Source organism: Bactrocera oleae, chromosome X, assembly GCF_042242935.1.
Source record: "Bactrocera oleae isolate idBacOlea1 chromosome X, idBacOlea1, whole genome shotgun sequence".
Taxonomy (NCBI): Eukaryota; Metazoa; Arthropoda; class Insecta; order Diptera; family Tephritidae; genus Bactrocera; species Bactrocera oleae.
The window spans coordinates 14407431-14420197 of record NC_091541.1 but is presented as its reverse complement, the minus strand read 5'-3'; the positions used below and the strand labels follow the sequence as shown (position 1 = coordinate 14420197).

General features: G+C 36.5%; 1 protein-coding gene across 1 annotated transcript; it reads left to right on the top strand.

The window, feature by feature from the left end:
• The first annotated feature begins 1129 nt into the window (after positions 1 to 1129).
• LOC118682870 (uncharacterized) lies at positions 1130 to 1924 on the top strand. The gene is made up of 2 exons (XM_070112530.1): positions 1130 to 1606; positions 1661 to 1924. Exons 1-2 carry the CDS (start codon positions 1130 to 1132, stop codon positions 1922 to 1924), a joined length of 741 nt encoding a protein of 246 aa, XP_069968631.1.
• Positions 1925 to 12767: the final 10843 nt, after the last annotated feature.

Here is a 12767-nt window from a genome sequence, read left to right as displayed (position 1 = left end):
TTAACACATTATAAAATAACAATAGGCATAAGGAATATGTTCTTGAACATATTGTGTCTTAGTAGAATCTTGTGTATATATTGGCTTTAGAATACATTCGAAATCTGAATATATAGTGAATGGTACATCTAATTGTTTTTTGAAATTTTCAAATTTTAATATTCTTTTTTCAAATTTAGGCATACGTGTTACAATTTTTCTACAATGCATTTTATGGGTAAATAATTCTTCTTCCTTAAAAAAATGTATTAGACATGTATTACAAATATATAATTTTTTCACACTCGTATGGCTTTTAAAACTCTTAGTTTTTTATTAATTGGTACATCAATCGCCTTCAATATTGGTTTTTGTGTTTTATCCTTTGAAACTGATTTTAAGTCTTTAAGAGCCTGCTTCATGACTACAATAAGAAGATATTATAGAGTAACAATGAATAAATAATATATATTTATATATATATATATATTATATATATACATTACACAGTTTATTACCGTTTATTTCAAGTTTTAGCGTTTAGTAAATATTAAAAAATAAATTGTTTCAACAACAACCGCTTCAAACAATTAACTGTATATTTTCACTGAAAAATGTGTAATTTATATGCATGGGGACAAGTAGCCTTATCTTTCTAAATGTATATATATATATATTTTGAGGTATCACCCTACTAGTACCCTACTTGTTAATTTTTTAATTTAGTGTCAAGCAAACAGTACAATAAAAAGGAAAAAATGTCTTTTCCAAAATACCTAGAACAGTTTTTAAGAAAATATAACGATTTAATTGATAATGAACATAAAATATTTTTTTATTCTATAATAAATGAATTGCGATGATGTTTATCAGAACCATTCGTATATTCACCCAATGGATTACACAAAAAAGATTGTCATTTCACTGATAATTCAGACGAGGAAATAGTAGATATATGTAATTGTATTTCGCTTTATTCCCGATATAAAGCAATGAAAAAACTGTATAATTTATATGCTATCATGTTTAAGGAACCTAGATGTATGTAATCATCGTGAGAAAATGAAACAAGAAGATATAAATATGAACTTTATTTTATAATAGTCTAATTGTAATAACATATTTAACGGAAACACATTAACGTGGAACAATGGATTCTGAAAATGATTTAAACTTTGATAGTGATCAACAAATGTTACCAAATGTTGAGTTCGATCAAGAAGAATTCAACAATATGTTAAGAAGGTTCGATGAGGAACTTCAAAAATTAGAAGAACCCGCTCAATCCCTACAAGGAACAACATTTAATACGCAGCTTCAAAACTTAGAAGATCCCACTCAACTCCTACAAGGTACAACAGAACCCGCTCAACCCCTACAAGGTACAACTGAAGTGAAGACAAATAAGCGTAAGAAACAACGACCTTCAAAGATAATACAAGCTGAAGGTTCTATACAAAAAACCGCTCAACAAAAAGCTAACACACAAAATGTAAATAAGTGTATTGATCTTTGTAAACCAACACTAGCAGCTGTTCCTGAAAATGGATTTATAGACACTAAAGGGTTATTAAGTGTTGGAAAAATTACTTTAAATGAAAAGGTGGGAGAAGTTCCCTCATTTGAAGTTAATTTCAAAAATGACGGAGATATTCAGAAATTAAAATTTTTAATTCAACAGTGGTTTGATGATGAAATTAAATCGGAAGATATTGATTTGGATTGCACTACAACTTCTGCAAAAAAACATAATATAAGCTGTGATGTTAAATGGGTCCGTGAAGATAAATTTCTTAAACAACTTTTAGGAATTGTATATAAATATAAAGGTGTTGGCGGTTTTGCTCGTACTAAGCTCTTGAAAAAAAGTTTATATGCATTCATTGAATTTAGTTATAACAAATGTTTTATTTATAAATGTTCAAATGTTTTAAATTTGATATAATATAGTTAAAACAAATGATATGAAAATATAAAAAAATAATTAAAACAATTCTGTTTCTTTTATTAAAGTGAAACTTTTAATACATCGTCTCAAATTTTTTGGGCTGCGTTTGCATGTCGTTTTTGTAATGCTCTATACATATGTGTATATGTACATACATATGTGCCGAACAAATAATGCATACACAAACCTACGTACACATATGTGTACACACTTACATACTTAGTAAAGTGACTTAGTGAAGTGGACGTGTTTTTTGCGCTCCTGGGTTTGCCTGCAGATAATCCCAGCTTTACATTGTGAATCACAGTAGTTTTTGTATTGGACTTACCGGGAAACCGGACGATATAAGTGGATTTAGCCTAAATATAGAGATAAGTACAAATTTGTTTTATATAAAAAATCATTGGCACTTACCTGCCCCTTTCTTAGAGAGAATTTATAATAAGTTAGTTGTAATTATCATTTCCCCTAATTTTTCGCTGTTATTCACATAAAACGTGCACTTTTTTCAATCTGCCGTTTTGTTTTGATTAAACAGCTGTTCCCCGCTTCGCTTTCTCCTTTTCGTTTTTTCTTTTGGTTTTGGCGTTGCCAACCATTCAAAACATAAGTAAGGTTTAGCGCTAGGGTTGAACATACCCATTAACAGGTGTACCCAAACTATTCTCTCGCTGAGCTATGGCCTCTGAGAATAGTAGGGGGCGTACACCAGAGAATCCTTTTCGGAGGAATTCTAAAATTTTGAGAACGCCACCAAATGACAGAAATGAGGAACCCACCGCTGCTGGATCAACATGTAAGGGTGAATTTACGGACCAGGCAAATAAAGCTGAAGAAAAGTCAGAAAATATTGAAATTTCTGGTAATTTTAACAAACTGGGTAGTAAATTAAAAGAGTTGGAAAACATGATGGCTGGTCAAAGGCACGTTAACCAAGCTATGCGTAATCTACTTAGCAGCATTATGAGCCTGTATAACAGAGCCGAGAAATCGCAGAATCAACGAAAAAAACTTATGGCTGAGAAAGCAACACAAGTTTTTCCTACTTATAAAGAGATAAATACGCCAAAACGGCTGCGGGAGACATCGGGGACCTTACCCCCCACGAAAAAACCGAAAAAAGCTGTTGAAAAAGTGCAGCCAACAACCAGTGAGTCCACGATAACAATAAAGGAAAACACCAGGGAACAACATAGCGCTGGCGAAAAATGGGTGGACGTTGTTAAAAAGAGGAAACCGATTCAGAAGAAAATAAGGGCGAAACCGGACGCCATCATCATAACCAAAAAGGAAGGTGCGTCATACGCTGATATTCTCCGGAAGATCAAAAGCGACAGCGGTCTTGAAGAGTTGGGTTCAAACGTGACCTACATACGGAAGACCATGAAAGGAGACCTACTGATTGAATTAAAAAATCAGGCAGACAAGAAAGCCGAATCGTTTCAAAGCGTCTTAGAGGGAGCGGTAGGGGAAATGGCGGTGATACAACCGAAATCCCACAACGTCACAATAGTGTGTAAGGACCTAGATGAAATTACAACTCCCGAAGAAATCTGCGCGGCACTGCACAAGGAGTGTGGGATAAAAAACCTGGAAAAAACAAGCGTCAAAAGCATGATAAAAACCCGTAGTGGCACACAAATTGCTCTTGTATGCCTGCGTGCTCAGGAGGCCAAGGCTGCACTAAAACTGGGCAAAATTAGGATAGGGTGGTCGATCTGTCGCCTCCGGGAATATTCGCCTATTCCGCGTTGTTTTAGGTGTTTCAACCTGGGACATATGGCACGAAAATGTTGCAACCCGACTGACAGGTCGTCTCTTTGCACGCGTTGTGGAACTGGAGGACACGTTGCAAAGATATGCACAAACGCTCCAAAGTGCATGCTATGTAAAGGGGATCACTCAATATTGAGTACGAAGTGCCCGAAATATCTGGAGATGATGACGTCACTAAAAAAATGAAGATATTGCAGCTAAATTTAAATCACTGTGTTGCAGCACAAGACCTGCTCAAACAAACGATTATAGACAAAAATATTGATATCGCGTTATTAAGCGAACAATACTGCCAGCGTTCGGAAAGCACTTGGATCGCAGACAGTACTGGCAAGGCAGCAATATGGTCTTGTAAAGGGAAACCTTTTATGTCGCATTCCAGGCAAGCTCACAGTGGTTTCACATGGGCAAAAATAAAAGACATATATTTTGTAAGCTGCTATGCCCGCCCCAGCGCATCAATTAAAGATTTCGAGGACTTTCTCCTGGAACTGTCCTTGGAAACCAGAGGCAAATCGCCAATAATAATAGCGGGCGACTTTAACGCATGGTCGACTGCTTGGGGCAGCAAAAGAACAAACCATCGTGGGCGTCTTATTTTAGAATTCCTGAGCCAAACTAACCTCACGTTAATGAATAGCGGCACGAAAAATACTTATCAAAAAGGAAATAAAGGTTCCATAATAGACCTAATGTTTACAAATGACACATTGAGCAGACGCATTAAGTGGGAAGTGACAGATATCTACACAAATAGCGATCACTCGGCTATAATTGCTGAAGTTCTGTTCTCTAGGGAAACGTTTCCCCCCCCCAGAAATTCTTCACAGAGGCAAAGCTGGAGACAAAAAGATTTCGATAAAGACGTTTTCGAGGTAGTCTGGAGTGCGGCAAAGACACAAGGTGAAGACGCCGCCCACTTGGTATCCGCAGTGCGGAAAGAACTGGTCGCAACATGCGACGCTACTATGCGTAGGACAACACACCGGAATAAACGAAGGCCAGTATATTGGAACGAGGAAATAGCCACGCTTAGGAAACTTTGTCACTCAGCCAGACGTCGCCTACAGCGTAACCAGAATGGCACAAACGATATTGAGTTCAGGGAAACGTTTAAAAGACATAAGAAGCTCCTGAAGTCAGCGATTACCCGTAGCAAAATAAATAGTTTTGAAAAGCTTTGTAATGAAGCGAACATAGACCCATGGGGAACTGCGTACAAAATTTGCATGTCCAAATTTAAAAATAAGTCCCAGCAGCCTAATAGCGCATCTTTTATGAGAAGAGTAGTCGGGTCACTATTTCCGACACACCACCCTATCTCCTACGCTAAGCCACGAAACGATGATGCAGAGCCACCATTGTTGGTCACTGAAGATGAAATATTGACCATAGCTAAAAGAATAAAAACCAACAAAGCGCCTGGAATAGATGGCATACCTAACAGAGCCCTAAGGGAAGCCATGACCATAAATCCCAGTTTGTTTGTAAAAATGTACAATGCGTGTATAACAGAGGAGGTGTTCCCCGACCCCTGGAAGATACAACGTTTGGTACTGATCCCAAAGCCAAAAAAGCCACCGGATGAACCTTCATCTTATCGACCATTGTGCATGCTCGACACGGTTGGTAAAGTGTACGAAAGCATTGTAAGAAACCGCTTGAAGCTAGTCATCCAAAAAGCCGGCGGATTATCAGAAAGACAATACGGCTTTACGAAAAAGAGGTCCACTATTGACGCACTAAGAGAAGTCGTTGATACTGCGAAATGTGCAGTAAGTGGCAAAAGATGGAAAGGTGGCACAAAAAAGTATTGCGCGCTAATTACTCTGGATGTTAAGAATGCGTTCAACTCCGCAAAGTGGGCAAATATAATCAAAGCTCTATACGACATACGCGCTCCCCAATATCTCGTGAACATTATAACGAGCTATTTTAAAAATCGCATTTTGCTATTCGACACTGACGAGGGCACTCAGAGCTACACTATCTCGGGTGGAGTACCGCAAGGTTCGGTCTTAGGCCCCCTACTATGGAACTTGATGTACGACGGGGTACTAAGAATACATCAACCAAAAAACGTGAAAACAATAGCGTATGCGGATGATCTCATAGTCGTAGCAGTGGCTAAACATTTAGACGATCTCAGGATCAAATGCAACGATTGCATAAATGGTCTGCGCCAATGGTTTGCTACCATGAGCTTAGAGCTGGCCGAGCAGAAAACGGAAGTTTTGCTCATAAGCACAAGGAAGGTGGAAGAAAGACTGTCACTCACCAAAGGGGAGTGCGAGATTACTTCACAGCCGCAGATGAAGTATCTGGGAGTAATACTTGACTCCAAATTAAAATTTAAAGAACACCTGGCGCATACTTCCGGTAAAGCGAATAAAATCTATAATGCTCTATCGAGAATGATGGCCAATAGAGGCTGCGTGCGCTCCAGCCGCTTTTTAATAGCAAAAGCAATGAGTTCGGTGATATTATATGCAGCACCAATATGGATACAAGCGCTAGACATAAAATCATATGCTAGACAAATAAACGCAGTGCATAGGCTTTCTGCAATTCGGATAATAAGTGCTTTCCGAACGATATTAAGTGATGCTGCTGAAGTATTAGCCAGCATGCCGCCTATCGACATCCAGGGGGACGAATTCGCGCGACTGTACCAGCGCTCAGTGCCGTCTTCAGGAGTAAAAAAAAGAAGAGAGAACCAAGAGCCTAACAATGTGGCAGCAACGGTGGCAAACCTCATCTAAAGGACGATGGACCCACAGACTAATTCCGGACATTCATTCATGGATAGACAGACGACACGGGGACCTAAATTTCCACCTAACCCAAATACTGAGTGGGCATGGATGCTTTAGAAAGTATCTATTCCAATTTCATCATGATGTTAGTCCGTTTTGTCCGACGTGTACAGAGTGCATAGAAGACTCTGAACACGTATTTTTTCAGTGCCCCCGTTTTTTGAATATTAGGGAAAAGTTAAAATCTACACTCGGTAGTCTAACGGTGGAAACCTTGACAGCACATATGTGTCAGTCCTCTGATAAATGGAAAGCTGTCAGCGAAGCGTCAGCTTTAATTATGACAAAACTGAGATACTTACAACAGATTAGGAGTCAGTCAGCCCGTACGGTAGAGGAGACTTAAATGTCCTTTTCTCTCCCATGAAGTAATACTTAATCCGGTGGTTCCGTGGGAGAGATATGAGATGGGAGTAGGTTAGGTTTAGCGGACTAAAGTTCCGCACTTCGGCTTTCGATGCTTCCCCCTACTATAAAAAAAAAAAAAAAAAAAAAAAAAAAATATGTGTACACATGTAAATACGTCACCGGCAAAAATTACAAACATTGTTCTACAAAAACAACAATCGTCTCAAGTAGCATAAGCAGCACACACACATGTCAATATGACAGCCTAATTGCTATAGCGACTCACGCGACGACAAAGCGTTACAACATTGTGTTGTTTGTAGAAAATCCGAGCTGTGTCGGAAACAACAAACGAACGATTGCCGATTGTCACCGCTTCCCTTGCCGCTCTAACAGCTTTGCCAGTAAACCATCGTAAATATGTATGTTTATGTATGAGCATGCATATATGTATATCGACGCAGATTTTTGCGAGCCATATAAAAATATTTTAAAATTGTAAAATATTTTAAATCGACAAGAGCTATGTTGCCATTTTTGTCACTTTTTTCTGTGTTTGCCGGGTTGACACTTTTCCTTTCAAGAAGGAACATCAGAAAGTTGTTCAATTTATGATTTTTAGCTTTTGCCATCGTCGCGAAAAGACGCTTGTGGGCAAACACATGCTCGGGAAGATGTGTATGGTATGGCGTTTACTTTTATGAATGAGTCAACTTCGCTTGTTAAGAGTAAGCCTGCGTTCATGAATAAAAATGTTGTTGTTGTGTGATTTACTATAAATCTGGCTTCGACACATTGATTCTCTGGAATGAAAGCAAAAAAACGTGAAATTTCGCATGAAGCAATTAGTATACATATTTACATACATATGTACATATGTTGTAGGTAGACAGATATACAAAAAGTATGCGTTCTTTCATATTTGTTTAGATGCACACATAATTATATACATATATTTATATATATATGAGCATTAGACTGCTTTTTTTTTTGAACTATTTTTTTTTTCGATCCCATGGTAATATTTTGTTGGAAATACCAAAACAAAAATTCCGTAAAAATTTGGGACTTTAATTTTAATATTAAGTACTAGACCTAGGCCTGTAAAGATTTCCCATATAAAATACACGTAAAACTTGATTTTTTTTCTTTTTAATTTTATAACTCAGCGGCAGTTGATGGGATTATCTCACCCGTCATTAGGTATTCCTCAAAATTGAACGCTCTACAAAAGTCTCCTTTGCGGTAAAGTTATAACTTGCATCTGCGGGGTAGTACGGGCCCCCAAACCTAATTTTTTCATGAAATTCGCGTTTTTGTGGAATTATCTCGTAAACAACACTAGATACAGAAAAATTGTTAATAACAAAATTGTAGGAAATTTAGTATGGAATTTTTATAGATTTCTGAAACTCAGGTGAGGTCATACCACTTCAACTTAAAATCTCTGTATCTCAAAGAGTATTAATATTATCGATTTGGTGCCAAAGACTTTTTTGTAGGAAATTAAATTTCCTACAATTTTGTACTACCCCACAGGTGCAAGTTATAACTTTACCGCAATGGAGACTTTTGTAGAGCGTTCAATTCTGAGGAATACCTAACGACGGGTGAGATAATCCCATCAACTGCCGCTGAGTTATAAAATTAAAAAGAAACAAGTAAGGAAGGGCTAAGTTCGAATGTAACCGAACATTTTATACTCTCGCAAAGTCAAATGGTATACTCGTTTGAGATTTATTTGTGGATTGACTGATATTTTCGGTAGAAGGTCAACTATAGGCACTGGAGTCCACATATTTAGTAGGTTTGAACAGTTTTGGTTCGATTTAGAGAATTTATGACCACAAGGTGGCATACTTTAATTGCATTATTCACGCAAAGTTTTACCCCGATATAATCATTGTTACCTGATTTGCATAGTTGAAAGTGAAAGAATCAGATGGAATTGAAAATGGTGTTACATGGGAAGTAAGCGTGCATGTAGTCCGATTTCGCCCATTTTCACACTATGGCATAGAAACATGAAAAGAACGTTATGCACCGAATTTGGTTGAAATCGGTTGAGCAGATCTCAAGATATGGGTTTTCACCTAAAAGTGGGCTGTGCCACGCCCACTGCTTATTTTGAACGCGGTTCCTATAAAGCCAATTTATATCATCTCAGAGATAAAATTTAATGTCTCTGGCGTGTTTAGTGCTTGATTTATCGCGCTTTTAGTAGTTTTTAACAGTACCGTTATATGGGGAGTGGGCGGAGTTGCCACCCGATTTCAACTATTTTCACATCGTCAATAGAAGTGCTAAAATCATTTGCTTCTAGTGAATTATTATTATAGCATTAGCGGTTTAGGAAATATGCACATTAAACCTATTAGAGGCGGGACCACGCCCACTTTTTAAAAGAAAGTTTTAGTTGCAGATGCCCCTCCCTAATGTGATCCTGTGTACCAAATAACAATCTTGTATCTTATTGCGGAGCTTAGTTATGGCAAGTTATTTGTTTTTGATTAATGGCGTTTTGTGGGCGTGGCAGTGGTCCGATTACGCCCATCTGCAATACCAACCATCTCACGGTACCAAGTTTCATAAAGATATCTCAATTTTTACTCAAGTTAGAGCTTGCACGGACGGACGGACGGACGGACAGACAGTCACCCGGATTTCAACTCGTCTCTTCATCCTGATCATTTATATATATATAACCCTATATCTAACTCGATTAGTTTTAGGTGATACAAACAACCGTTAGGTGAACAAAACTATTATACTCTGTAGCAACAGGTTGCGAGAGTATAAAAGTAAGGAAGGGATAAGTTCGGATGTAACCGAACATTTTATACTCCCGCAAAGTTAAATGGTATATTCGTTTGAGACTTCTTTATATATTTTAATAATTAGAAGTAGGAACTGTTGCCTTAGTTATTTACTTTTCACTCACAGTGAAAATAATTAGAGCAATTTGTAAACTAAATTTACTCAAATTATGAGAAATCGTTCTTGTGCTTTTTGTATACGCTTATAATTGATTTTATATAGAATGCATTACAACTGTATTGAGAAGTATGAAAAGAAATCGGTTTTGAACAATGATTAACATTTTATATTTATTATATCGATATTATTATACATGTTTAGCTTAAAAATAATAAATATTAACAACTTTAAAAATGATATAATATTATTATATTAATTTGTATATAATATTTACAATATTAAACATAAATTTTTGTAGAGATTCTTACACATATATCCAAATTATATTTCTTTTTTCCTTATACTATTTAATTTCTATCATATATTTATACAATAATGTCATATATAATAACAAATTATATATATAATTTAAATTTTCTTAATTAGATTATTCACATATTTTTCTTAAAATTGTTTTAAAAACTACTGTCAAAATTCCTATACCATTCCAATTCGATTATATTTGGAAAAAAAAAATGAAGAACTATTGCACTAAGTCTGAAAACTTTAATTCGAAATAGACACACAAATACTGTCATGATAGCTGTGTACTGTCTCAAAAGTAATTGCATTTACACGGGAAGCATCCATGTTTGAAAATGCCCAATCAATTTGTGTACCGGCAGGTGTAGTTGAATATTCTGCACCAAGCAGGGAACTAAAGTTTTTTTCTTGGAGCAGATTTCTTATTGCAGTCCCTGTAGACATTAAACAAATGTTAAAATCTCCAACAATTACCACATTTTGATTGCCTAACTCAGAAGTACTTCCTGAAGTTCTACAATTAATTGTCTGACAGAGAAAGCTGAATTTCTATATAGAACCAGAATATTAATATTGAAACATTTAAACAAAACCGCTTCTAAAACTTTGCGGCCTGAATAAATTTTCTTTACAGCCTTTGATTATATAGAGCAAGCAATACTATGCTTTGCATATATTATAATGCCCCGTTTATTTCTGTTGGTTGTTTCCGTGCTATCTATCCTCAGCTCGTTAATTGGAGTAAATCCTGGTATATCAAAATTTTCGCAAGGATAACTCCAAGTTTCTACAAAACATAAAATATCTGAAGATAGCATCAAACAGTCGCTTTTTATATCATTAATGTGAGCGTGAAGACTCTGAACATTATGGAATAAAATTTGATGTCCTGATGTTCGGGAAATCATAAAATTGAAACTTGTTGTCAAAGCTTTATTTGTGTTCAATTCCCTCAGTTCCCTAAATACGGGATCCGATTCAGAAAATTTGTTAGGAGAAATAAAATTTCCTATGATGAATAGACCTTCTGCAGAAGTAGCTCGACTACAAGCGACATATATTGAAGCTCTAGGCATTCTGGGTCGAGTATGAACTACAACTTTATTATATGTGGCACCCTGACTTTTATGAATAGTTATTCCCTCAGCCGGAACAACTGGAAGCTGATTTCTTTCAATTGAAATTTGTTCATTTCTTTTATATTGAAAAGATTTTAGAACTTTTTCAGTTGGTGTCCAAGAACTTTCTAGAGGATGAGGCTTTTTTGATCGTGCTATCAAACCAACAGAAGGTTCCAAAAATTTAATCCACAGAATTGTTGGAAAAGAACAATGGAAATCAATTTGCATAAGTTGTCCAGCTGCCCCATTAACCAAGCCATCACACGTGTTTATGTTCACTGTAATCATATATTTGGCGGAGGTTTTTAGTGTCAATTCATAGGGCAGTCCCTGCGTTTCAGAAGTTTTGAAAAGTTTAACTCTTTCCAAAATATTATCACTTTCATTTATACCAATTCCTTTATTTGAGTCTTTTGCAGTTGAAAGGAAAGCTTCTGTTGGGATTCGACTGAGCTTAAGGGCATTGAAATTATTTGTCTCTTCATTGGACCAAAATAAATGTATGGCATCATCGGGAACTTCTTCGAAATTAACTACTCGAGTTTCAATGAGTGATATGTCCTCATTTGTCATAGTACCAGATGCCATATGATTTAATGCAATTGCAAAGGCCTGATCCTCCCGTTGTCTCATTATCTCTGTTAATTACAAGTATTTAAACAACTCCTACAAAGGGGAACCAACTAAAGTGCTGTATGCATCATTGGGATTAGAAGAGAATATCCACCTATCTCCAACAGGTTAGAGTTGCTTCAAATCACCAAACACTATGATCGGTATACCACCGAAGGGGCTGTCTGTTTTGAAAATTTGTTTTAATCTCGCATCAACAGAGCTAAACATACGAGCACCTACCATCGATATTTCATCAATTATGATTAATTTTAAATCGACAAGTCTGGAATACAATGAATTCACTGTGTCATTGCTAAGTGGCCTCAACTCTCTATTCAACTGATTAACAGGTAAAGAGAATATTGAATGAAGGGTCATTCCACCTATTCCGAATGCTGCTTTACTCGTAGGTGCGCAAAGAAGAACTTTTAAGGAACTTGGATTGGATCCAGGTGTAGAATTGTAACGATGGTTAAGAGCTTGATATATTGCAGATATCAAACGACTCTTTCCTACACCTGCACCGCCGCCAATGAACTCATAAAATGGGAGATTTCTTTTTAGGTGGTGCATCAAATGTGTCAAATAGGTTCTTTGCTTAGTATTTAGACTTTGAACTAAAGAAAATAATTCCTCAACTGGAATTAAAGGGGGTAGTTTAATAAGTCTTATATTGCAATCAGATTCAGTGCCATTATCTGTTGAATCTTCGCCATGCAAGTCTAGCAAATTTATATTTGGGTTTATTTCTGGAAGTGCCAACACTCGGAACTCATTTTCCACGATAGGTAGTTCATTTTGAGCACCTTCGTCCAAGTCTATTTCATTATAAAGACTTTCTAGAACATTTTCAAGTTCTCTTTGCTCAAAAACATCATATTTTCTTTGATTTTCCTCAATTATAATACGATGTGTTATGCAAGT